The sequence below is a fragment of the Panonychus citri genome, unplaced genomic scaffold, assembly GCF_014898815.1.
Source record: "Panonychus citri isolate SS breed McGregor unplaced genomic scaffold, ASM1489881v1 Contig00139, whole genome shotgun sequence".
Taxonomy (NCBI): Eukaryota; Metazoa; Arthropoda; class Arachnida; order Trombidiformes; family Tetranychidae; genus Panonychus; species Panonychus citri.
This window is the reverse complement of record NW_026515544.1, coordinates 656,959-681,815: the sequence shown is the minus strand read 5'-3', so window position 1 is coordinate 681,815 and position 24,857 is coordinate 656,959. Positions and strand designations below refer to the sequence as shown.

The 24,857-nt window shown below is 31.9% G+C and overlaps 8 protein-coding genes, 1 long non-coding RNA gene and 1 pseudogene across 11 annotated transcripts; 4 read left to right on the top strand and 6 right to left on the bottom strand.

The window, feature by feature from the left end:
- Positions 1-201: 201 nt before the first annotated feature.
- Positions 202-953, top strand: LOC128393945 (uncharacterized). The gene has a single exon (XM_053354178.1). It carries the CDS (start codon positions 202-204, stop codon positions 829-831), a length of 630 nt encoding a protein of 209 aa, XP_053210153.1. The 3' UTR covers positions 832-953.
- LOC128394377 (uncharacterized) lies at positions 940-1,863 on the top strand (annotated as a pseudogene).
- A 1,390-nt stretch (positions 1,864-3,253) lies between these two features.
- On the bottom strand, positions 3,254-5,119 carry LOC128394361 (ataxin-3-like). Its single transcript, XM_053354684.1, has 4 exons — positions 4,923-5,119; positions 4,598-4,762; positions 4,090-4,226; positions 3,254-4,017 (listed from the first exon to the last, which is right to left on the bottom strand). Exons 1-4 carry the CDS (start codon positions 4,944-4,946, stop codon positions 3,588-3,590), a joined length of 756 nt encoding a protein of 251 aa, XP_053210659.1. The 5' UTR covers positions 4,947-5,119; the 3' UTR covers positions 3,254-3,587.
- Positions 5,120-5,396: 277 nt separating this feature from the next.
- LOC128394369 (peptidyl-prolyl cis-trans isomerase-like) lies at positions 5,397-6,521 on the bottom strand. The gene is made up of 2 exons (XM_053354692.1): positions 6,361-6,521; positions 5,397-6,093 (listed from the first exon to the last, which is right to left on the bottom strand). Exons 1-2 carry the CDS (start codon positions 6,427-6,429, stop codon positions 5,668-5,670), a joined length of 495 nt encoding a protein of 164 aa, XP_053210667.1. The 5' UTR covers positions 6,430-6,521; the 3' UTR covers positions 5,397-5,667.
- A 355-nt stretch (positions 6,522-6,876) lies between these two features.
- On the bottom strand, positions 6,877-10,061 carry LOC128394364 (protein unc-119-like). Its single transcript, XM_053354686.1, has 4 exons — positions 9,255-10,061; positions 8,958-9,174; positions 7,635-7,807; positions 6,877-7,534 (listed from the first exon to the last, which is right to left on the bottom strand). Exons 1-4 carry the CDS (start codon positions 9,463-9,465, stop codon positions 7,419-7,421), a joined length of 717 nt encoding a protein of 238 aa, XP_053210661.1. The 5' UTR covers positions 9,466-10,061; the 3' UTR covers positions 6,877-7,418.
- Positions 10,062-10,200: 139 nt separating this feature from the next.
- On the bottom strand, positions 10,201-13,775 carry LOC128394337 (cold shock domain-containing protein E1-like). Of its 3 annotated transcripts, none has more exons than XR_008326351.1 (3): positions 11,708-13,775; positions 11,224-11,460; positions 10,384-10,521 (listed from the first exon to the last, which is right to left on the bottom strand). XR_008326351.1 is itself a non-coding variant. In XM_053354658.1 (2 exons), the coding sequence occupies exons 1-2, from the start codon at positions 13,609-13,611 to the stop codon at positions 10,326-10,328; spliced, it is 2,100 nt and encodes a 699-aa protein (XP_053210633.1). In that variant the 5' UTR covers positions 13,612-13,774; the 3' UTR covers positions 10,201-10,325. The 3 variants fall into 3 exon arrangements, 1 of the variants encoding a protein (XP_053210633.1); XR_008326350.1 differs by lacking the exon at positions 10,384-10,521 and adding an exon at positions 10,532-11,160; XM_053354658.1 differs by lacking the exon at positions 11,224-11,460 and having other exon boundaries at positions 10,201-10,521; positions 11,708-13,774.
- LOC128394378 (uncharacterized) lies at positions 10,452-11,584 on the top strand. The gene is made up of 3 exons (XR_008326354.1): positions 10,452-10,612; positions 10,770-10,840; positions 10,961-11,584. It is a non-coding gene; the product is annotated as an uncharacterized LOC128394378 (long non-coding RNA).
- Positions 13,776-14,294: 519 nt separating the features above from the next.
- On the bottom strand, positions 14,295-17,083 carry LOC128394347 (bifunctional phosphoribosylaminoimidazole carboxylase/phosphoribosylaminoimidazole succinocarboxamide synthetase-like). Its single transcript, XM_053354669.1, has 5 exons — positions 16,923-17,083; positions 16,634-16,750; positions 16,352-16,547; positions 15,442-15,533; positions 14,295-15,364 (listed from the first exon to the last, which is right to left on the bottom strand). Exons 1-5 carry the CDS (start codon positions 16,924-16,926, stop codon positions 14,436-14,438), a joined length of 1,338 nt encoding a protein of 445 aa, XP_053210644.1. The 5' UTR covers positions 16,927-17,083; the 3' UTR covers positions 14,295-14,435.
- Positions 17,084-17,354: 271 nt separating this feature from the next.
- On the top strand, positions 17,355-21,304 carry LOC128394340 (amidophosphoribosyltransferase-like). Its single transcript, XM_053354662.1, has 6 exons — positions 17,355-17,680; positions 17,881-18,164; positions 19,043-19,498; positions 19,655-20,004; positions 20,122-20,251; positions 20,348-21,304. Exons 1-6 carry the CDS (start codon positions 17,544-17,546, stop codon positions 20,713-20,715), a joined length of 1,725 nt encoding a protein of 574 aa, XP_053210637.1. The 5' UTR covers positions 17,355-17,543; the 3' UTR covers positions 20,716-21,304.
- LOC128394341 (cytochrome P450 4V2-like) lies at positions 21,169-24,325 on the bottom strand. The gene is made up of 4 exons (XM_053354663.1): positions 23,863-24,325; positions 23,513-23,627; positions 22,266-22,962; positions 21,169-21,868 (listed from the first exon to the last, which is right to left on the bottom strand). Exons 1-4 carry the CDS (start codon positions 24,150-24,152, stop codon positions 21,315-21,317), a joined length of 1,656 nt encoding a protein of 551 aa, XP_053210638.1. The 5' UTR covers positions 24,153-24,325; the 3' UTR covers positions 21,169-21,314.
- Positions 24,326-24,857: the final 532 nt, after the last annotated feature.

Below are 24,857 nucleotides of genomic sequence, written 5' to 3'. Positions count from 1 at the left end.
GTTTTTCATCTTGGTGTTTATTGTAATCAAATAATGAAAAAAAAATCATTAATCTGTTTCTATGGATAATAAATTGAATCAAATCTAAAAAACAATAAGAAATTGATTTTTGTTTTTTAGTTTATTCAATCATTCAAACTGTGAATTTGATATAAAAAAGTAAACAACAATCAACTCTCATTGGTTTCAATAGTAAATAATATGAATCAAATCTTGAGGTCAAAGTTTTTTTATCGAATCAGATATTTCATCGGACTACCCGATGACCACGAGTATGACCAATATGTAGTAAATATTATCGGTAAATTGGAAATACTGATTCGTGATTTACTTTTCACTCGAAGGGGTTATGACCAAAATCGGACTAACTACGAATTGGAAGGTTTTTATTGGAAAAATATCATAATTCGTATTGTGATAGTTGTGTCCATTGTTCGAGCTTTTCTTGGTGCAATTTGGTTGAAAGATGAATCGAAACAACTTTTACTAGGTAATCCTTTCCATGGACAACCCTTGAACTTGATCATTTTACCGCAACTTTGTTTCGCGATCGGTGGACTATCAATTTTTCGAGAGTATATCTTATATTTGGAGAGCTCAGGGTTTCTTAAATTGGTCTCGATATTTCGGACAATTCAACAAAAAGGATTCGATCGTAGAATATTAAATCTAACTGATAATCAGTGTAAAATATTTAGAAAATCATTTACATTAATCGTTACCAATGTTCCAAGAGTGATCAAATTTTTACTCTTGGTATTGGTGCTACAATTATCATCTCTAGACTCATTGATCCGATCTTTTTTCACGATAAATTGTATTTTGGCCTAAGCATTTTCTTCATTTGCACAGAATTCATTTTGTTACATTTTGTTTCTCCGTATGTTTTCAACGCAGGTGGGCACATACTCGCAGTTATCACCCTGTACATTTGTCGATTATCAAGCTTACTCGAAATATGGTCAAGTTTTCGATCTAAAAACTTTTCGATTACCAGTGCATCTTCTCTTCGAATCACGATTAGATCGACTCAGTTATTTCTCAACGAATTCGAAAATACAGCTCGAAATTTACGATACATGTTTTTTCTTCTGTTTATTGCTGTTTCTTTGTTCATTGATTCCTTTATTTTTCTGTTCATCGTTTACAGTTTCCCCATCGAACTGACCATTTTTGCGATTTCACTCGACATATTGATACTTTTTCTGATCTCCAGTGCTGTTTATTTAGCAGGAATGTTCATTGAAGTGGTAAACAATGACCACTACACGTTGTCCATTCAAATAATTCTTATCTTCCTTTTCTGTTTAGCTGGAAAAGATTCACGGATATTTGATTGACATTCTACCGAGAGGCCAATTCGCTATCGAAGATAAACTCAAAGTGAGTCGATAACATTTAACCTTAAGGTCGAACATTTTTACTGATCGTTTTCTCTACAGATTTTGGAGATTCTCGAACGAATTGAAAGTCCAGTTTCTAGTCCAACTATTGGTGATCTTTTCGTTATTCGAAAAAGTATCTCTGTCTATGTGAGTGTCGAATAATAATCAAGTCAGAATTTCATCCCAATTAATGATTTGACTTTTGAATTAGTACTTTCTAGAAAATGCCTCAACCATCATGCTACTCATTTGCAGTATAAACATAACAATGGAATGAATTAAATTTAATTGTCCAACCAGTGGACAATTAAAACATGGAACAATAAATTTAATCGATGGTGTTAATAAATGTTAATCTATTTGTGATTTTAATTAATCCACTGGGAACAATTTGATGAACAATATGACTGATAATCAGAAGTAATTGTAAATACAATCAAATTCTGATTACATTGAGCATGTTTTCATTACTATTACATTTGATTTAAGTTGTTAATTAATTAACATGTTACAAAATATGATTATCATCTCACTTTCTAATAATCAAGATAATTGATTTTGGTTTTGGTTTTGGTTTTGGTTTTACAACCTTGTGATTATTGTTAATCAATTAACCAGAATTACAATTAAAATTGTCTATTCAGTTTTGATCGGTATTAAATCACTTTGTTTTATATATAATTTGATATATAAAAAACACAATCAAAACAATTGATTGACATTTACAAGCGTTTCGTTTAATTTGATGATCTAATATTTTTGGATGACTGGTTAATGATTAGTGATTAATTCAAGACCCAATTGATTGTGTTGAATTGTTTTCAAAATCGCTCCTCGATGGATAATCTTTTAAATTGTGATTGAATGATTGTTAATTCCTCAATCAGTCGTTTCGGTATAAGCATAATCAGCTTTATTGTGCATGATTAACTTATTATCGACAAAGTAGAAACTATCAGATCGAGTTTCATATGGATTCCTGATCATTTCTTCACCTAAAGATAATTGAGAAAGAAAAGAGAAAATTAGTTAATCAATCTAAGAAGGAGAAAATTACCAATTTTATTGAGTGATTACTCGGAATTATAACGATTCAATAAGATCAAATCAATACAATTAACAATTAATATCGAACTAGATAATAAACAGTAAAAGAAACATCCTAATGATATAAGTTTCATGTATCGATTTACAATAACAGCTATTGATTCAAAGTATTATTAATGATCAATTCAGTTGAGTTTAATTGTTAACTAATTATATCGCTCCTTACTCTTTGTAAGTTTGCACTGTTTGTGATTGTTTGAGATTGATCTTGATCCGTGATTCGATGAAGATGATGTTTAAGATAGAATATCAAAAAGATCAATTATCATGATTATGATCAATCGAAAGATTAAAATTTGGATAAGAAGATTAAGAAGAGAAATGACAGAAAATCAAAGAAAAAGAGGATCGGCTGAAGATGGAGATAAATTTATTCGAGAACTGATGCTGAGTGAAAACCAAAAGAATCTTTCAAAGTACATAAAACACCTTGGTAACGTTCCAGGGTTGGTGTCTCTAAGGCAATTCTTCGGGCACGAAGGTTACCACTTTTTTTATTTTTCTATTCACAGAATTAATTGTTCCCAAAACGTTGAACCTTGATTATCCCGATCAGTCACCCGGAAGTGTCTCTTTACAATCAACAATATTAACGACGAACTAAAAAATCAATTTTCAATTGTACTTTTCCTTCAAGATGAACATCAACTCATTAGAGTTCTAATTATGTTTTTTTAATGATATTAAATCAACTGTAAATACTATTAGTTTCTTTCAAATATAAAGCAAAATAAATAAATTAGTTAATTTAAAGAAAATGATTTCGGCATTATTAGAATCCAAGTATTTGGATCGATTGATTTTATTCATGATCCTCTTCGCGAACTAATCAATCAATTTAGAAAATTTTCCGAAAAAAGTGAATCAATTGGATGCAAAATTTTTCGATGACTTTAAATTTTAGAGTAAATGGTTAATCTTGGTGCGAATTAAGAAAAAGATTTGATGCAACATGAGAAAAAGAAATTAAAAAAGTAACAGTAGTTTATAAACTCGTTCGAAGTGTAATTGATTTTCACTGAGAAATTTGATTTGATGAAAAAGGGATAGTAAATATTAGAGATGCTTCCGTGTGATTATCATTTTCTGTTGGATTTATTTCGACTCCAAACTCATCGCAATCGCTGCTTGAAGTTGTTTTTGTTCATCTTCCAATTCACTTTCTAACGAGGCAGCGATCGCTCTTTGAAGACAACTTTCATCATCTTCACCCCCACTGCAAGAATCTCCTTTAATTGCTTCGGTTGAACTTCGATCGGCATATTCAGCAATGGTATGTGGTTTCTCGGCTTGTTCAACTCTCACAGTCGATAATACTTGGTCGGATTTACACGAAGGTAAATCTCCGTTAACAATAAAAATAGAATAGCCTTCTTCCTGTAGTTGCGCCAAGAAAAGGGCCAAATAAGTGTCGGAAATAAGTTCAGGTCCACTCAACATTGAATTTAGATTGAACCATTGTTGTCCAATTTTTCTGATAGTTAACCAGTGGTCTTTGTAATTGCAAATGTAGCTTTTTTGTGACCTTTACCAGTTAATTAAAAAAGTTAGGTTAAAATCATTTTAATTAAATATTAAGATGGAAATGTCTACTTACATAGGATCTCTACGAGCGATTTCAGCGATAGTGTTTTGACTTTTGAAGGGCACCAATTCAAGATTCCAAACTTTGAGAGCATTTGCTAGAACCTGGATAGAAAAATAACCGCTATCATCCATATTGAATGAAGGACCCTAAGGTAGGATAGAAAATCGAAAAAATTTAAGAATGACAAGAGACAGAAAAGAGAGAGAGAGAGAAAGTCAAAGATCGGTTTCAGTAAACAATGTAAATTGATATTCTAGTCTCAATTACCATTAACCATTAGGTGTGGTATTAATAGCTGATGGAGATCAACCACATCTACAAAGTTTGACAGATACAGTTGATTCAACTTAATCTGAACAATTTAAACATAGAAGGTTGAATTTTAGACCAAAGTCAAAAGTGTACACGAAGAGAAAGGCATGTCAGCTGGCAGAACGAGTATCAAAAAACCCAATCCAGTCTCCAATTGGTAAATAGCGACACAAAGAAAATATTAATTGAATTATTCTCTAATTACCTCAATGAATTCTCGATATTCTTGTCTGTTCTCACCACCCTCTGCCATTTTCAGTCGCTCTTCATCATCAATGATCTTCGCAATGGAGGCCAGATCAAATTCAGTAAAATAAGGTCCTTGAAGTAAAGCATTGAGACAATGCTTAGCACACAATTGACCTTCTTGCTGTAAAAGGAGAAACAATAAAACAGAATCATTAGTAAATTTAAACTGATGGAATCAACCCAAACCAATCGGACAAAAGAAAAAAAAAATAAGAGTAACCAAAGAGAGAAACAACAAGAAAAAAGAAAGAGTCACAAAGTAAAGAAAGAATAGAATTTACCTTTTCATGGAAAATCAAATCCATTTTGACGTAGAATTAAAAAATTGTGTTTATATTTACAGTTCCTTGAAATGGTTAAGACAAATTAACGTTTAGACTTAATCACTTGTCAACTAACGACGTTAACTACACATAAAAGATTAAAACAATTAGTTAATCTCTTGATTATCATCAGTTGGTTTTCCTTTTCAAAAATATTACAAATTAATGGAAATAAATTGAAAGGAGTGGAATCAGTTGTCGGCGGGAGAATCAAAGATAACTCATGATTCGGTTTGGTGATTTTTGCAATTCTTTTAATTGTGTCTATTAATTAATCTTCAATTGCTTGCATACTTGCTCGTAATCTCTAGTAGATTATCATGTTTAGAATACTAATTGATTGTTCTGAGAGAATGATTCTGGTGGGGGTGATTAGAATGAAGAAAACTCATCTAAGGTTTTGTTTAATTAGATGAGTTGGAGATTTTATCATTTTCTTGGTTTTGAAAAGTTTATTTATTTTGTGTTTGGTTGGGAAGAGAGACAAAGTGAAAAGATATTAAAAAAAAGATCCTGAACAAAGTTTGTAATTCAATCTATTGGGTTTCTATCTGGGGATTTAATCTCAAACATGAGATTAAGAGTTTTGGGAGTTTCTTTAATTACGGGGTAATATTGATTATGGTTTTGCGTTCGGTTTGGTGATGGTTTGATTAGTGTGTGTGTGGATCTATATTCTAATCACTACTGCAATTGTTAGGGCTTAAAGTTGACCGCTATTGGTGATAGTGAGCTTCTTCTTGGGTTTGCCAGATTGGGTTCCAAAGCCTTCGAGCTTTTTGACAACGTCCATGCCATCGACAACACTGCCAAAGACTACGTGCTTACCATCTAGCCAAGTGGTTTTAACAGTGGTGAGGAAAAATTGTGATCCATTAGTTCCAGGACCTGCATTAGCCATGGAAAGAATACCTGGGCCAGTGTGCTTAAGTTGGAAATTTTCGTCAGCGAATTTCTCACCATAGATTGATTTACCACCAGTTCCATTGTGATTGGTAAAATCACCTCCTTGAATCATGAAGTTAGGAATAACTCGATGGAAGGACGATCCCTTGTAACCGAAACCCTTTTCTCCGGTGCATAAAGCTCGGAAATTCTCGGCTGTCTTTGGTACAACATCAGGTCGTAACTAACGAAAAGAAGGACAAGATTCAACACAAAAAGAAATAAACATGTTAGCAAGTATATAAAAAATAAAGAACCGAGTGAGAGAGAAAAAGAAAAGAGAGAAAGAGGAAAGAGAAAAGAAAGAGAAAAGAAAGGGGAACAAAGAAGAGAAAAAGTTGTTTTAAATTCCATCTCTGGAACATTCCTCAGAGCCATCAGCATAATGACCCGTACATAGAAAAGAGTAGAAAAAGGAAGACAAAAAGATTACAATTAGAGTAACACTTACCTCCATGACAATTCTTCCGAGATTTTCACCATCGGCATCAACATCGAAGAAAACTTTTGGATTGGCCATGTTAATTGACGAAATAGACAAAAGAAACAATTTAAAGATTTTCTGACTTTAAATAGATTTTATCAATTCACAAAATTCCGAATACACGTTCTTTTGAAAGCTCCACCTGTTGATGGAACAACGAAGCGAACTTTTTGTTTAGCGGTAAATTCAACTATCGAATTTTCATTCAATTTGTTCATCAACTAATCTAATCGTTTGAATGATTGGTCGCCTCATTATTGATTAAGATGATTACTCGTTGATAAAATCAAAAGCAATGGTAATCGATTCTAAATGAAAATTTGTAGAATTAATTCTGAACAATTGTATGAATTTAACTTTCTAGAAAATGCCTCAACCATCATGCTACTCATTTGCAGTAAAAACATAACAATGGAATGAATTAAATTTAATTGTCCAGCCAGTGGACATTTAAAACATGCAACAATAAACTGAATCAGTGGGTTAATAAATGTTAATCTATTTGTGATTTTAATTAATCCACTGGGAACAATTTGATGAACAATATGACTGATAATCAGAGGTAATTGTAAATATTAATACAATCAAATTCTGATTACATTGAGCATGTTTTCATTACTATTACATTTGATTTAAGTTGTTAATTAATTAACATGTTACAAAATATGATTATCATCTCACTTTCTAATAATCAAGATAATTGATTTTGGTTTTGGTTTTGGTTTTTCTTACAACCTTGTGATTATTGTTAATCAATTAACCAGAATTACAATTAAAATTGTCTATTCAGTTTTGATCGGTATTAAATCACTTTGTTTTATATATAATTTGATATATAAAAAACACAATCAAAACAATTGATTGACATTTACAAGCGTTTCGTTTAATTTGATGATCTAATATTTTTGGATGACTGGTTAATGATTAGTGATTAATTCAAGACCCAATTGATTGTGTTGAATTGTTTTCAAAATCGCTCCTCGATGGATAATCTTTTAAATTGTGATTGAATGATTGTTAATTCCTCAATCAGTCGTTTCGGTATAAGCATAATCAGCTTTATTGTGCATGATTAACTTATTATCGACAAAGTAGAAACTATCAGATCGAGTTTCATATGGATTCCTGATCATTTCTTCACCTAAAGATAATTGAGAAAGAAGAGAAAATTAGTTAATTAATTTAAGAAGGAGAAAATTACCAACTTTATTAACTAATTACAAAGAAATATGAATACTTACAAAGATCAACAGGTAAGGTCGGAAATTCGTATATATGTTCACAGGAGTTCTTACTATTTGGTATACAGAAACCAAACTCGAAGTCGAAAGTTTTCAATGAAATGTCTCGAAAAAAATGTTTCTCGATCATACGAAAATTGTTGACTGGTTTATCACCAACAGTGAATTCAACTCTGTTAACAATCAAGAGAAACAATTAATTACAATTGAGTTAAAAGGTTAATTCTATTCAAAGTGTAAACATTATTTCGGGTTAATTATGTATTTATATTGACATTAATTGTAAATACATATGTATTGATTAGTGGAAATCTATGTAACCTATTTCGTGGATTATACAATCAGTGATAAAACTATCAGTAATTAAGGTTAATTAATTGTGATAATAATAGAGGGTTGATTGAGCTTCAAAATATTGATCATCATTAATATGCTTTGATTGTGTGTTCAGATTTAGTTAGGTGATTATTGGTTAGTAAAAAAAAACAATCAAAACCTTGAGAATCAATTGATTGTAATAATCTATTGCAAGATAATTAATATTTGTCTCTAATTGTAATACATTTACATTCCTTGACCTTGAGAAAGTTAATCAATATCAATGGTACAAATTAAATCTTTACATTTGATATAACTTTTATATCCGATAATCATTTATATTATATTCATAGTTAAGAAAATCAATTGAACAATCAAGAAACACTGATTATTGATTAATAACAATTAATTAACTTGACACAGAAAATTAATCATCACAACTTATATCATATGATATAATATCTAAATTGTTTGAGACGATTGATTTTTAATTCTGTCAAAGATTAACAGCTAATGGTGAAAGAAAATGATAATAATAAGATGAAATCAATACAATTAACAATTAACATCGAACTAGATAATAAACATTAAAAGAAACATCCTAATGATATAAGTTTCATGTATCGATTTACAATAACAGCTATTGATTCAAAGTATTATTATTAATAATGATTAATTGAGTTGAGTTTTAATTGTTGACTAATCATATTGAATTTAACTCGATTCTTCCAGTTTTTCAAGGTAAAAAATAACAATTAAACATATTAAATGCTAAATAAAAGATTAACCTAATTTAGAGATTGAAAACTGTTACCTATGTAAACTAATCAAGGTTGAATGTTTTCAATTGAGAATCAGCAATGTTTTCATCATGTAACCAGGGAGACGAGGTCAAGGTAACTCAGGTAAATGGGAGTTTAACATGATAGGGAAAATCTTATGTTATTCAAATGGATATTGGGGGTGGATGATGAGGGAAATGTTCAATATTATTATTATACTTACGTAGCTCCAACGGTTTTGAGTTTAAGAAATTGAGAGTTGAACTGATAACGGACAAATCTACCATCATTTGATTCATCTGAGTCTTCGGGTGAACTTTCATCGACCAAATCGGATGGTTTTGATATTTCGAATAATATTTTTCCTGATTCCATGTCACGAATTTTAAATCGGGTGAAATCAATGTCGTACGTATTGGCTTCAAGAGGACACAGGTAACCTAATGGAGATGATGATGAGGTAGAGGAAGATGATTAGTATGATATGTTGATAATCGAGCTGAGAGAGAGAGAGACTTACCTTCGGTTATCTTGTCCAATTTAATCACATCATCTGGTGAAACTGTTTCTTTCATCATTAATTCTTGTTCATAGTTGTTGTTAATTGCAACAACATCGGGATCAGTTGATGAACCTGAAGTGGTTATTTCTTGTTTTAACCTTCGACCAAAGGTAGAGAGTTTCTTTTTAGGATTTATTCCAAAGCTCGAGGATTTCATGATAGAACTCATACTTGATAAAGAATCTATTTTATATTTTGTATTATCCTTTTATCGACTGATGATGATGATAACAAACACACTGATGTCACAGAGGTAGAGTAACAATCATAACAGAAGATAAATATTGAGGTAAGATTGATGACGATAATAGTTGTATGTTTGTTTGAGACTGGATCTTGATTCGTGATTCGATGAAGGTAAAGATGATGATGATGATGATGATGATGTTTAAGATAGAATAACAAAAAGATCAATTATCATGATTATGATCAATCGAAAGATTAAAATTTGGATAAGAAGATTAAGAAGAGAGTTAGAGATTGAGTGAGTGAGAGAGAAAATGACAGAAAATAAAAGAAAGAGAGGATTGGCTGAAGATGGAGATAATATTTATCCGAGAACAGGTAAAGAAAAACAGAAGAAAAAACAAATACCAAATGGGAAGATCAGAATGATGATGAAGATAAAGGTGAAAATCTAAGAAAAAGAAACAACATGAAAGGAACGAGAAGATTGAATGAATATTCACAGTGACATAAATAGACAGAGAGAAGGAATCGAGGTAAAAATAGTAGACAGCGAAGAAAAAGAATTGAAGAAAAGGCAGGATGAGAAGATGATGATAAATAGAAGAAAGAAAGAAAGAAAGAGACTATCAGAGAGTTTGTTTTGGTTGTTCTGTTCGTTGCTTAGCAACTATTTTTACGTCATTTAGGTTTCTTGTTTTTGGTCATCACATTATAATTTTCAGGTTTCAATCGTTTAATTGTTTACTTAATTGTTGTGGTTGGTGTTTTTTTTTGTTTTTTCTTTTGTCTTTTGTTGTTTTTTTTAGTTACAATTTGTTACAATTTGATTTGTTATTATTATTATTGTTTATCATTATTATTATTGTAAGTAGTAGATGAAGATCCTCCTTGACGAGAAACACTAAATCCCTTGGATCCATCGGGACCTTTAGGTTGACGAACCAAAACCATTTTTGGTCCGACATTTTCATCGACAGCCATTGACTTTAATCGAGTTATAAGTCTCTCAGGCCGAGGGGTATTAATAGTAGCATCACTACAATGGTTTAAAGATGATGTGAAAGTGAAATTGTGAAAATATATCGGGAGGGATAAATGAGAGAAGAGAAAAGAGAGAAAAGAAAAAGGTAAGTACCAAAAAGTCATACGGGTTTTTTGTTTACAAAGGTTTGACAATCATGATGATAATTAGGATATGGGATCAATTAGAGATACAGTTATGCCTTTCAAACAATCACCCTTTCAAATTGACTCTAGTTAACGTATTTCATTGACTAATTACAGGTTTATTAGATCATATCCCTCTTATTGTCATGGTAACTCGTGGTAATGGATTCATTTGAATGGCACCCAATGTAAGTATAAAAGACTGGATTAGATTAATTATTGGCTTTTGATTAACTGAGTCCAATCTTGACTGATCATGTTAACTAAACATTGTGAGTCTGTTTGTTTTTTAATTTTACTTTGTGTAGTGATTGGTTCAAAGTCATCATCGATTGGAAGCGATAAAGATGATGAGATATTTTTACAAAGACTCAAAGATAAACTGATTGCAGTTACTAATTTACAACAATCATCTAAATCATCACCACAAAATTTTCAACAACAAAGTGTTCCAATTGAAATGATAATGATCTAACAGAGGATCAAGGGCCATCTCAGTATCAAAATCCTGTTGATGCCATAAGAGAGACAATTATAAATACAATTATTCGTGAAGTTTCCAACAATTTACCTGAAATAATGCGACAAACAACTGAGTTTTTCAGTCAAATGAGAGCTGCAATTGTACAAGCATTTACTGAATATGCTGAACAAAATCCAAATTATCTTAACGAGAGTTCTGTTAATCGGACTTTGGGTGCACAGTTCATTAAGATAGTGGACAGTATTGTCGATGATAAAGGTAACAGATTCAATGAGAGTCAATCATTGAATTATATTCCTTAGCAAATTTATCATCATTTTGACTCTTCAATACCAAAGGAAAAGACAAACAAATAATGAAAATTTGTACCACAGTATAATCACAAAGAAATCACTTCATAAATGTAGTACTACTAATGAATATCACAATAAAATTGATAAAACAGAGATTAAGTATTCCCAAATATAAAATATATATCAACAGGGAATGTCTTGTTTTGGTGGTGATATTGAAATTGTAACACGAAATTAAGGTGAAAATAATAAATAATCGTTTTTTATATCAATCTTACCTGTAGTAAGCTTCATTTTTATGGTTCTCATTCTCGATGAAGCCAAAGGTATCTTTAGGAAATCCTCTTTGAACAGTTTTGACCCCATTTTTGCCATTGAAACCATTGGTACTATTTTCTAATCCATTTTGATTGTCTCCAAATTTATTATATTTAGTTGGATCGTTGTCATTGCAATTAATTTCATGGGTAAATGATGAGTTTTTCATTAAAGCTGGTTCCAGTGGTTTGATTAGAGGTGCACAATTTGTTTCATCAACAGAGGAAAATATATCAATCAATTGGGAATTGTCATTGGTATTAGTTGTGGATGTGGTTGCATGAGGATGATGATGATAATCATTGTCAGTTGAAGGATCGGAGGTCATTGATATAGGTAATTGTGATAATAAGTGAGACCATGAATTTTGAGTTCTCCCAAATCGTGGTTTGGCACTTTTGGACAGGTAATCGTTTGAACTTAGAGACGATTTACCTGTGGTCGATGATTCATCTGTATTCAAATCGATTAGAGGAAATTCACAGTTACCATTACTTTCGTCCATTGAATCCATGCCATTGCCGTAATCGTTTCTCAAGCGAGATTCCAATTTACCACCTCCATAACTGGCAGACATTTTACCATCTTCACCATTATCATTACCAAAACTACGTTTTGCATAAAGATTTTTGAAAATGGTTCCATCGGGTAGAAATTTAATCCTTACTGCTTGTAAACGACCAGGCATGGAGTGATCCGGAGCAATGGTAAATATAACCTCCTCATTTAATTTAGGAATTGTAGTTGGATCCAATAGTTCAGCGAAACGGAAAAATATTCTAGTTCCTTCTCGATTGAGACATTTGATAAAACCATATGACTCTTTGAGAGCAGCAATGTAGCCTTGCTCTCTGGCTTCTTCAGAATTTTCGAATGTCTCTTCAAGAATTTCAATATTAGTTGCATGCTCTAGTTTGTCACGTCGATCAGTGACTACATTAAACTGTATTGTGTCCCCAACTTGTAAAGTGTAATAACCTCGTACATCTTTGTCACCAAATGAGATCTCTTTTTCAGTATTGCCATCCATATAGACTATTTTACCGGGGAAAGGTTCACTAGATGCGGATCCCGATTGGAGGCTATTGCTTGTGAAATGTTGACGGCTAGAGGAATGATTACTGTGACGTTCGATTAATTTGATAATTCGACCAGTGATTGTTTCAGGGGAAATGTCTTCAAATACAACAGCTCCAGAAGGAAGTTTGTCTACTCTTACGGCAACCTCTTTATTATTACGTGTCTGAACCCTAAATTCAACATCATCACCAAGAGTTAAACTCTTAAAGTCTTTACATTCAGATGAGTGGAAAAATATCTCCTTGACCACATCAGCTCTCTCGATGAAACCAAAAGAATCTTTCAAAGTACATACAACACCTTGGTAACGTTCCGGGGTTGGTGTCTCTAAGGCAATTCTTCGGGCACGAAGGTTACCACTTTTATCGGGAGTAATCAGGAAAGTGACTCGATCATTTTGTTTAACAATTTGTGTAGTATCTTCTAAATCTTTTATGGTAAATGGAAGAAAGAAACATTCACCTCTATGTTCATAAGCAACTCGGCCTTCTCTTCCTTCACCTAATTCGGTGGTAACAAAACCACTCACTCTCTCACTGCTCAATTCTTCACCAAGAAAAGCTTCAGAGCATATTTTAACAACCACCGAGGCAATTGGTTTACCAGTCCGACGATCATAGGTCATCTCAAATTCAACAGGATCACCAAGTTTAAGATGATCAATGTTACCCTTAAATTGACTATAATGAAAAAAGAGGCGAGCTTGTCTTTCACAGCACTGGATAAATCCATAGGAGGGTAATAATTTTTCAACAATTCCAGTTTCTCTAAATCCTTCCACCATGTTGCTGATGTTGTTGATTGATGATTGTAATGACTATGATGTTGATGATTATGAGGTTGATGATGATAATAACAATAATAGTTTTAAATAATAATTTAAAACAAATTAAATTAAACAAAGATTTTTTTTCTCTTTCTCTCTTCTCCAATTGAAGAGATGAAGTTCGATTAAAAATCGATAATACCGATTGACTTTATGTTCGATTTAAACTTGAATCGATCTTTTCGATATACGATTAATTAAGATTATTTTCTATTTATTTTTCTATTTATTTTTCTCTTTTCCTTTTTTTTTATTTTCTTTTAATCTTTTCACTCATTATTGTTTCTTTCTTTCTCAGTCTTTCATTTCAATCTTTCTCCATGTCCTTCTAATTACAATCGAAAAGTTCAATTCATTTTCGACTCTGTCCGACTGATCCGATTAATCGATACTTTTCAAAAATTCCGATCTTTGTATCTCTCAGGTTAACTTTCCGGCCGATAGATGGCTCGGTTGTGATTCCATCTACCAGAAAACATTTAAATCAATTGATCACTTAATTCAATTGTGGAGAAAGCAAATTGATTATCAATATTAACTCCATTGATAGTAGATGTTCTGATTCATGAGTTTTCCATGTTCAAAAGATAACATGAAATGTGGCGAAAGGTGAAAAAATTAGAACAAAAAAACTCCAATGATTAAAATCTTGGACATTTCGTCTTTAATTGGAACCATTTAATTGTTGTTAAGTAAAAATACTATTTTTTTATATTAGATAGAACCTTTTCCCGTACAATTTGTTATTAGAATGTATTTTTCTTTGCTGATAAGAAATGATTTCAAGCAACAATTGAAGCATCATCGTGGAGCATCTTGACGATTGTGTAAGTTTGTTGAGCTCGAATTCGAGCCCAAGTGAATGGACTTAGATTAGCGATGATATGGGCAGCAGCTAACGCAGCGTTTTCTGGTCCCAAAATTGTGGAACATCCAACACCTGAAGGTAATCGCATTGAAGACCAAAGGTCATTTGAAAGAGTAGCCGAATCTGATATTGGTGGACAATTGATCACGGGAACCGTCGTGTTACCCGAAGATACTGGACCTAAGCCATTGCTCCTTCCAGCGCAAGCGATAATGACTTGACATGTTGGCCATTGCATGAGACTTGCGACAACGGCTAAAGTTGCTTCAGTTGATTTATGAGCTGAACAAACGTGAATTTCAACATCATTGATTCCATATTTCGAGGACAAAGTTTTCTTGATCTTGGTTGCGTGTTCCATGTCACTCATTGATCCTAAAATGATTCCAACTTCCGGTGGAGGTGAAGGTAAACCCTTTTCACGAGGTTTAGGAATCATTGAACCAAATAAGGCCTGAGTTCGCTCAGCTACAGTGACAAATTTCGCTTTAACCGCTTTAATTGCGTCCTCGTCGATTGTTGAATTGTCCATATTTCGATAAACTTGCTTATCGAGCATTAATCGTTTATCTCCATCAGGCCAAAGTCTCCATGAATCATTATCGATTACATCGCCAACAACAATCTTCTTTTTACCTGCTTCTTCAATAACACCAAATTCGATCTTCAAATCGATAAGCGAATGATTTAATGTTGACCAAACTCTCTCGATAACTTCGAATACTGTTTGAGTTACTCGAAGCATCTCTTCAACTTCAATTTTACCGATTTTAAGGCCACCACAGACCAAACCAGCTTCGATCAATGTCTCAAGGGACCAGAAAGGATCGTGATTCTCATCATCTATTGATACAAAGAAAAAGAATTGACTCTCATCGATCAATAATCAATATAATCAATCGAAACAAAATGACCTGTACCTTTGAAAAAAGTTTCGAGTTTAGGTGGAGCGAATCGATATCCTTCCTTGACATTAGGATGGCGCTTAAGGTACGAACCAGTGGCCACTCGTCTACAAATCAACGGAGCAACAATTGAATTAATTACTGTATCATATTAACAATCCATAGAGATTCATGTAACTTAATTGCTAATTTTAACCCAACAATTTAGGAGAAATTAAATCTCTCAAATTCTGTAACTAGATCTCTCAACTATTATACATAATGGTGTAAGCCAATTGAGTGATCAATTAGTTTGCTAATCATTAGCCACTGAGGAGGCATAATTATCTAATAAAAATCTATTCTAATTGTTATATTAGTTAATCAATTAATCAATCAAATCTGATCATATATCTGTAAGTAGACGATGAAACTTATCTTAACAAGTACAACAACAAAAATAAAGCGATAAACAAATGGGAAAATGAATCAAAGACTAACAAATTGTTATAAATCAATTTGATCATTTCAAGTTAATTAATTTACTAACTGATCAACTGATTATGATTAAACACACTTAAGAAATGATATTAAACAAAGAAATCAATGAAAAAAACAACTCATGATTATCTATCGATAAAGACAATTAATCAAAACCAGAATCTTTGTTTTTTCCAGTTCTATCCATCACAAATATCAAATAATAAATTGTAATCGTAAAGATGATGATTATATTGATTGGTTATCGGTTTATGATAAAAATCAGAATTGATTGTTGGCTCTTTAAAAAAAAACAAGTAATCAGATTTGATGAGGGAAACAAAGTTGATCAACTAAACTTAACGACAAAGGAATCGGATTAAAAAAGGATAACCTAATCAGTAAATCGTAAGTTGAAATGTTCATTGGTTGGAAATTTAAATTGTTAATTAGTTGATCAACTTACCTGCAAACCCATTCGATTGGGATCATGTCACATTGTTTAGCGATAAATGAACGATCCCAATCGGGTGAACCCTCGGCAACCCTGGAAACAAAGTGAGTCTCAATTCCGGCGGCGGTCATGAATTCGTAGATGGCACAATTTGTTTGTGTTGACAATTTAGCTTTGCCCTCCATCGCATGAGATTTAGCACCATCACCTGATTCAATCAACAAGAATACAATTAAATGTAGACACAAATTCAAGGTTAAGATTTGGAAGCAACAATCTACTCAATTGACTTACCTGCAGTTATCCGATCCTTAGAGTAGACGAAAACATAATTGTTATCACCTTTTAGCTTGAAAACCTCTTTGGTTTTACCTGCGATAATTAATTTGTCAATTTGACTTTTGGTGATCTCTATGTTAGGGTAAACAATTAACAAGATAATTAGTAAATTTTAAACATATGGAAATAGAATAATAGAAAGTGAAGATTCAATTACAACACAGGTAAACATGTGAGTTTATATCATCGCCTTATGGATTAGCAATTAGACTTAAGGTGTTTGATTAAAGTGATTAAAACTTACCCATTTTTGGTGAGAGTTAATTGGATTACAATTAAAGGTGATCAAAATTTTGGAGATTAGGGTTAATTGGAAAGAAAATTCTCTACGTTGATTAGAGATTGAAGGAAATTCTGTTAATGATAAACAGTAGATCTTCGGGTTCTTTTCAAGAATACTCACTCACTTTCTCTCTCTCTTTTTCTCACTCACTCACTTTATCATCTCTTTTCTCTCTCTCTCTCTCTAATTCTCTTTCCTTTTCTGTTTTCTATCTCTCCTATTAATCTTAACGAGAAGATAATTTCATTTATTGTTATCTGATAGACCGATTGATGTGTTTACTGGTTACAAGTTTAATCAACACCCAACAGAGACTGTGGGGTGGGATGATTAAGAAATAGATATTAGAAGTGAGTGAGAGAGTGAGTGAGCGTGAGAGAGAGAAATATAATTGATAGAGTGAGAGAAACTACTTAGATTGGTTGATTATCATCGAAAGCACATCTTGTGGCATCTAAACAGTTTTAAATCAACAGTAAAAGTCAATCTAAGAGTAAAATTTAGAAGAAGAGGAAAAAGAAAATAATTTTAAAAGTGAACAAAAAAAAGAAAATTCGAACTAAAAAATTCGAAGTGACCACAATGGAGGATCAGGATATGGATGGATCGATGTTTGTTGAAAAGTGCGGGATCTTTGGTTGTATAACTAACGGCGATTGGCCTACGAACCTCGATTGTGCTCACATTATTTGCCTGGGATTGATCGGTCTCCAGCACAGGTATGTATCTATTTAAAACTACAGTGATTTCACTTAGAGCCATAGTCTCCCCCAGTGTCATTAGGCTCGGAAAAGGTAAAGGGTTAGTTCACCTTTTTTTTATAAGAAATTAACCATTTGCACTAAGTGAAATCACTCCTGTAGTTTGATTTTGATTTAGAGATGAGATTAAGTTTATTAATGAGTTGACCTTTTCCCAGAGGTCAAGAAGCCGCTGGAATAGTGACATGTAAATACGCCAGTGAACCTTTTTCCGTTCATCGTGGAATGGGTCTAGTGAGTCAAATATTCAATGAGCCGATAATGTTATCGCTTAAAGGTAACCTGGGAATTGGACATACTCGATATTCAACCATGGGAGGTGCTGATTCGGTTTCATTGGCTCAACCCTTTGTGGTCCACACAAGTTATGGGACCATCGCTGTCGCTCATAACGGCGAACTGGTCAATTCAACTCCATTAAGACAAACAATCTTGGAAAACGGTAAGTTGACTATTGTATTACATTAACCAATTAACTCTCATTGATCAATTAATCCCCAATGGATTAACATGTGGATTAACTCATAAGATTAACAACGGATTTTTCAATGGATTAATCTTGAAGTGGTTAATTTACTTGTGATTATCATCAACTTGTAAGTTTAGTTACCATTACAATCAATCAATAATAATCGTACGATAGAAAATTAGATTGTATCAGCTCTTCATCATCATCTTCAATCTGATCAACTTTTTCCTCTGTTGATATTTGTTTAATTGTTGTTTAATTTACAAATGTTAATCAAAAGGTATTCCCAGTCATTGGTCTAGGTCATTACATTTCTATTGCAATTAAATAATCAATTAAACAAATCCAACAACAATAAGATAAGAAAATGCTACAGATATTAAATATGATTAAATATCATGATAATTAAATGATAAAAATCATCTAACCATCCGAATCTGGTTAAAGATTCAACTGATTTTGATTGACTGATTAACTTTTTTTCATCAACAATTCAAGTGCTATCTCCTCAAGAAATTGATATAATTTTATTACTAAAAGTCAACTGAGGCCATTGTTATCATCCTTCATCATCATCATCATCATCATCTCTTGATAATTATCACTTTCTCTAACAAGTAATTTAACCAATAGTTTCATTGGAAATTAATCATTTTATTGATTCACTTTGTATTCTGATTTGGTACTAAGGGCGATTCTACTATTAATAACAATTAGAAATCTAATCAACAATCAATATATTAAATTGATTATTTTCTGCTTACTCTTTTGTTTCAATTGAATCAATTTCTCCCCCACTTCATCCACTTAAATCAATTAATTAAAGTTAATCTTAATCATTTATCTTTCAGGTGTTGGATTATCAACTGGAAGTGATTCCGAGTTAATCACTCAATGTCTTTCAATGCCTCCTCCGGCTGAATTTGAAACTTTTAAACAATCATTGGTGATCATGGATGAAGATGAAGATAATCAAAATAACGGTTACATGACCAATACCCTTGACAAAAAGACAACAACAACAACAACCACTGATTTAAACAATTTAGTTAATCAAACGAAAACCAAAGTGAAGAAAAAAAATTCAATCATTAACGATGTTGAAAAAAGTGAAGAGGAAATTTTATCTCGATTGAAACATTTTGTCTCGTTAACACCTTTATCCTATTCGTTGATCGTAATGTACAACGAGTGTTTATATGCACTTCGAGATCCATTCGGTAATCGGCCTTTGTCCCTTGGAATGTTAATCCCACCAACAGATCGTAATACTCGAGGAGTGTCCAAAGATATCCAACGAGCCGAAGGTTAGTTGCACAGGTAGAGCAATTAAGACGAAAGATGAAACTTTGATCAAAGATTAATCATTAATAACTCTTACTTTAAGTATTAAGTAATAGTTTTCCTCCTCCAATAAATCACCACCACTAATTGTTTACTATGATTTGTTAATTGTTTTGAAGGTTGGGTTGTTTCCAGCGAATCGTGTTCATTTCCGTCGATATGTGCAACCCTATTTCGAGATGTCGAACCGGGTGAGATCGTTAAACTTGAACGTAACAAGGAGCCCAAATCACTTTGTATTATCCCTCGTCCCGCGAATCACGATTATCCGGCCTTTTGTATCTTTGAATATGTTTACTTTGCCAAAGCCGATTCCATTATCGAAGGTCAAATGGTCTACACAGTCCGAGTCAATTGTGGTCGTCAACTCGCTCGAGAAGCACCAATTCTACTTGACCCTTCAAAAGATTATATCGTTTCACCAGTGCCCGAATCATCAAATCCAGCAGCTCTTGGATTTGCTCTCGAGGTAAATCATAATTAACTGTAAACAATTAACTGCCCCTTATAATCAAAATTGTTTACACACTTCCTGTTGACCTAAATCGATGATTAATTTAATTGTTATTTATCTTTCCATCCATAGTCTGGTGTACCTTTTGTTGAAGTATTTTGTAAAAATCGTTACGTTGGACGGACATTTATCCAGCCGTCGACTCGATTACGACGTCTTGGTGTGGCCAAAAAGTTTGGTCCGTTGGTTGAAAATTTCAAAGGTTCGATAATATTTTTTTTTTATTCTCCAAAAAGAACAAAAAATTCTCTTATAATTTACTAACCTTATCCATCCAATTGCGTTTTCCTGTTCTCAGGTAAATCAATCATATTGATTGATGATTCAATTGTTCGAGGAACAACAATCGGTCAATTGGTTCGTCTTCTTAAAGACGCTGGAGCGGACGATGTCCACATCCGTATAGCCTCACCTCCCCTTCACTATCCATGTTACATGGGGATTAATATACCAACACGAGAAGAGTTGATTGCTAATCACTTGAATGCTGAACAATTAGCTAATTCACTTGGTGCAGCTTCATTAAAGTACTTGTCAGTTGAAGGGTTAAAATTGTCCGTTCAAAATGGTGTCCGTGAGCGGCAAAAGATGACCAATGAATGTAAACCAATCGGACATTGTGTCGCATGTTTAACTGGTGAATATCCGGTTCCGTTGGACTTTTAAATTAACTTGAAATCAATTTAGTTTTATCATTGTTTACATTAATCATCAATCATCAACCACCCAATCATCATAATCATCATCATAAATGTCACAAAAACAAAACTAATTGATCAACAAATTATGAGAGCTGAGCAAATGACTTTATATACAATTTGATTGCAACAATTAACTTTAATTTCTCAGGTTAATTTTTCGTTTCTTCTCCTTTCGACAAATCTTTGGTTCTAATAATAACATTTTAAATTGTTTCGATAACATTGGAAACAATTTAAAAATCTTAATCGTTTAAACAAATCACAAAGCCAAAACTCCAACAACTATAATAATCAGTTAATCATTTGTTTATTTTTTTTACACATGATTAATTAATTTTAACTAGAAGTGAAAACTTTATATTAATATTAACTTTATATACATTTTACAATTTAATTTTTTACACAATTTGTGTGTTGATTATAATTAAAAATTTTATCCCAATTTACTCAATGATCAATAAGGTAAAATAAAATGTGATTAAAAATATTATATTGTAAAAAAAAATGATGAAACAATTAATAGAGTAATAAAATCTTAATGTATTTTAATTTAATTGTTTGTAATCAATTGATTTCTTTACGTCTTTCCAATTTAACCAGCAATGGGATCTTGGGTATGATTGCTGTTGATAATTTAACATCGGATGAAGTTAATGGTTGAGATGAAGTTAATTTAAAGTTAATTATAATGTGAGCGATTGCAATTTTCATGATAATTAGGCCAAGTTTTTTGCCGACACACTGCCTCAGGCCAAAGCCAAAGGGCAGGTAAGAGGTTAAAGGTAAGGGTTGGTTATTGTTGTCTGCGTGTTGGTTTAACCATCGGTCAGGATAAAATGATTCCGGTTCCGGAAATAGTTGAGGATCACGATGAAGAAAGTAAAGGCAAAGGGTCAAGTCCATACCAGCGGGAATTAGTTGACCGTTAATTGTTATATCAGTGTCGAGCTGTCGCTGGACAAACGGCACCGGTGGGTAAAGTCTCAAGGCTTCCTTGACCACTCCGTCCAAATAAGGGCTTTTCATAATATCGTTAGTGTTTGGTAAGCCAGTGTTTGGATCGACATCTAATTCACTTAATTGTTGAAATAATTGTTCCTGGTATGATGAGTTTAAACCTTAATTGTTGTAAAGAAAATTGTTTAATTACAACATTTAGTAGCAACTTTTATATTGGTTAATATTTTTACGTTTAATTGTTGTTGATTGCTCACCAATTTTACTTAATCATACATGTATATTTCCTACCATTGATAATACAATTAGAATCTAATCTTAATTTCTTTAATTGTTTTGTTTATTAATCAAGTAATCTCACCAATCTCAATCAATTATATTTCATTATAAACAAATAAACATGTTTACAATTAAACAATTGTATTAGTTTTTTGTTGATTGTCACAATGTTTACACTTAATCATTGGCAATTAATGTTTTCCAAAACTTTTGACAATTTGATCACAATCAATTGATTGATTAAGATGAAAAGAGAAAAAGTTAATTGTTATAACTTACCAAGAAGATACAATGTAAATGTAATTGCATTTGGAGTTGTATCAAAAGTGCCCATAATTAAACCATCGAGTTCCTCCCGAATTGATTGTACATTAATTGTTTCTGATCCACTGGATTGCGCTTTCTCCCAATAGCTTTGAACAATTAACTCAACAATCGGCTTACCTGGACCCTGATTAACTTTACCTTGTTTCATTGATTGTAAAGATGATTCAACTAACGATTGACTAAATTGATGGACTCTTGATAGCGCTGATTTATGTCGCCAACCCGAAGGTGTTAATGAGTAAATTAAATCGGACCAATAAATTGGGAACCATAAACGCTGTTCCCTTGATTGTTGAATTATCTCTAAATCATCAAAATATTGACCTCCTTGAGAATTAAGAAAATCAATAAATTGTCCCGAAATAATTTCAACAATATAACCCAAACCGGCGAGATGAACCCAACGAGATATATTAATTGGTTTTCCTAAATTTTCATCATCATTTAGCTTCTTGATGAATTTAATTGTTTGCCTTTCAACAATCGAGGTGTACACAGGTAAACAATCAGCATGAAATGCTAAATTAACTGTTCGTCTCTTAGAATGCCAGTTAATTGCTGATGAGGTTGTTACAGAATTGCCAATCCAAGGTTTAAGTAAATATATTTGTCCGCCTCGTTCAACTAAACCATTTTTGGCCGCAATCGCCTGTTAATTGTTACAATTTAGTGATCAAATATTCAAATTTCAATCATTTTTGCTGATTATTTTATTGTTTGATTTGATTAATTATTAAATAGAAACAAGTTTGCTTCCCTCTTAATCAGGTTAATCAAATTGATTAATCTTTTGATTGTGATTAACCTTGATTGCTGCACCGGTGTATTAAGTACTCTTAATTGTTAAGGACCTTCAGTATTGAAATTTTGACAACCTTGATTTGATTGAAATACACAAATTAATAAGACTAATTGTTAAAGCTTAACTGATCGTTATAATTAGTTTTACCTCTCATCATCATCATCATTAAAATTTACAATAATTAAGGTATCATCGGTTAGCCGATAAATTTACATAGATAACAATCACGATTATCTATTAATTAACTATTAAGTTGATTAGATTTACCATTTTTTACCAATCAAGGACAAATCATGATTAAAGGCTCGAAAATATTTGTTGTTAATTATCTTGTGCTGAGGGAAACCCTAACAATTAAGACAATGATTTAACAATGTGATTAGTATTGATTACTTACCTTAACGATGGAGTGATTAACAATAATTAACAATGGTTTCCACATTAATTTGACTAAAATTAATCCAGTTGAACGATATTTAGCAAATAAACGTTCACATTCAGTCATAATTGCTGTAATAATTAATTTGGAAGACGTTGATTAATCAAAACTGTCACAATTAATCGTATATTGCAAATGAACAAATCGCAAAAGTTAATTGAACAACCAAATTAATCAATTAAATTTAAAAAGGTGTTGAAAATTTAATCATATCCTGAGGAAATTTCTGATTAGTTAATTTAGTTTAATGATTAGTTTCTGATCATTCTTGATCTAATAGGAGGTTTAATTGTTAATTGTTTCTTACCTTTTCTGGCAAATTAGTTAATGTAGTTAATTTGATTCCAAAATTATTAATATGTCCAGTGATTAGATTATAAGGTTCATGAGGTAATGATGACACTTCATTTTGAAATTTAACGAAAGCAATTAACTTTTGGACACAATTAAAACTGATCAACAGTCCAATTGACATTAACAACCACTGAGATAAACTAGTTGATCCAATTGATTGATCATAGTGATGATTAACAGTATTAATCAACTGTGTGTAAGTTGATTGTAAAAGTGAATCAATGTGAGTTTGATTATCAATCATTTTTAACAATTTAAATCACCAATTTACTTTGACAATCAAGAGATCAAGATTGTTCAACAACAAATCAAATTGTGATCAGCTAACCTGAGTGAACACTATTTATTAAACAATTAAAATTTATTCATTATCAACTTCGTGAGACTTAATCATAAATTGTCGTTGTTGTTTATTAATTTTTAATCATTGGATTGATCAAGAAAAATAAAAAACTAATCAAGAAGACTTATTTTAATATCTACAGTTAAATTTTTATAATTATAACCGGTTTCATTATTGATTTACTAATTGCTAACAAGTTAATCAAATTATCTTTCATCTTCAAGGTTATTGAAATTTCGATTAAAATTCGACAATCAACTAATTGTTGCTGCTGTTAGATTTACCAGAGGAAACGAATGAGAATACTAATATCATAAACAGACTAATTAACAAAATCTAAATATAACAATTAACGACTTGTCTAGTTAACTTACCTTCTATCAGAAAAGAGTGAATAATTTAATAAAAAATAATCGAAATTTAAATCAAAATTTAATTAGATTGTGAAATTTTTTCTTCCTTTTCGAAAGTCAATTAACTTTACACCAAATCAACTGGATTAAAATCAACCAAATCTAATCCATATTCTCATGTGATTAAGCTAATAGAATATGGAAAATGCTTGAGAATTAAATTAAATTACAATTGGAAGGTTAAATTGTTGCA

Coding starts and splice junctions, on each gene's coding strand:
- LOC128393945 (XM_053354178.1), top strand. CDS start 202: ATGAATCAAATCTTGAGGTCAAAGTTTTTTTATCGAATCAGATATTTC.
- LOC128394361 (XM_053354684.1), bottom strand. CDS start 4,946: ATGGATTTGATTTTCCATGAAAAG. Junction 4,763..4,922: donor ATTTGATTTTCCATGAAAAG/GTAAATTCTATT, acceptor CTCCTTTTACAG/CAAGAAGGTCAATTGTGTGC. Junction 4,018..4,089: donor ATCGCTCGTAGAGATCCTAT/GTAAGTAGACAT, acceptor TAACTGGTAAAG/GTCACAAAAAAGCTACATTT.
- LOC128394369 (XM_053354692.1), bottom strand. CDS start 6,429: ATGGCCAATCCAAAAGTTTTCTTCGATGTTGATGCCGATGGTGAAAAT. Junction 6,094..6,360: donor TCGGAAGAATTGTCATGGAG/GTAAGTGTTACT, acceptor TCTTTTCGTTAG/TTACGACCTGATGTTGTACC.
- LOC128394364 (XM_053354686.1), bottom strand. CDS start 9,465: ATGAGTTCTATCATGAAATCCTCGAGCTTTGGAATAAATCCTAAAAAG. Junction 7,808..8,957: donor CTCAAAACCGTTGGAGCTAC/GTAAGTATAATA, acceptor GATTGTTAACAG/AGTTGAATTCACTGTTGGTG. Junction 7,535..7,634: donor GACCTTACCTGTTGATCTTT/GTAAGTATTCAT, acceptor AATTATCTTTAG/GTGAAGAAATGATCAGGAAT.
- LOC128394337 (XM_053354658.1), bottom strand. CDS start 13,611: ATGGTGGAAGGATTTAGAGAAACTGGAATTGTTGAAAAATTATTACCC. Junction 10,522..11,707: donor AAAAATGAAGCTTACTACAG/GTAAGATTGATA, acceptor AAACCATTGTAG/TGATGCTACTATTAATACCC.
- LOC128394347 (XM_053354669.1), bottom strand. Junction 16,548..16,633: donor TAAGGATCGGATAACTGCAG/GTAAGTCAATTG, acceptor TGATTGAATCAG/GTGATGGTGCTAAATCTCAT. Junction 15,534..16,351: donor CCAATCGAATGGGTTTGCAG/GTAAGTTGATCA, acceptor GTTGATTTGTAG/ACGAGTGGCCACTGGTTCGT.
- LOC128394340 (XM_053354662.1), top strand. CDS start 17,544: ATGGAGGATCAGGATATGGATGGATCGATGTTTGTTGAAAAGTGCGGG. Junction 19,499..19,654: donor AGATATCCAACGAGCCGAAG/GTTAGTTGCACA, acceptor ATTGTTTTGAAG/GTTGGGTTGTTTCCAGCGAA. Junction 20,252..20,347: donor GTTGGTTGAAAATTTCAAAG/GTTCGATAATAT, acceptor TCCTGTTCTCAG/GTAAATCAATCATATTGATT.
- LOC128394341 (XM_053354663.1), bottom strand. CDS start 24,152: ATGATTGATAATCAAACTCACATTGATTCACTTTTACAATCAACTTAC. Junction 23,628..23,862: donor TTAACTAATTTGCCAGAAAA/GGTAAGAAACAA, acceptor ATTAATTATTAC/AGCAATTATGACTGAATGTG. Junction 21,869..22,265: donor ATTTACATTGTATCTTCTTG/GTAAGTTATAAC, acceptor ACAACAATTAAG/GTTTAAACTCATCATACCAG.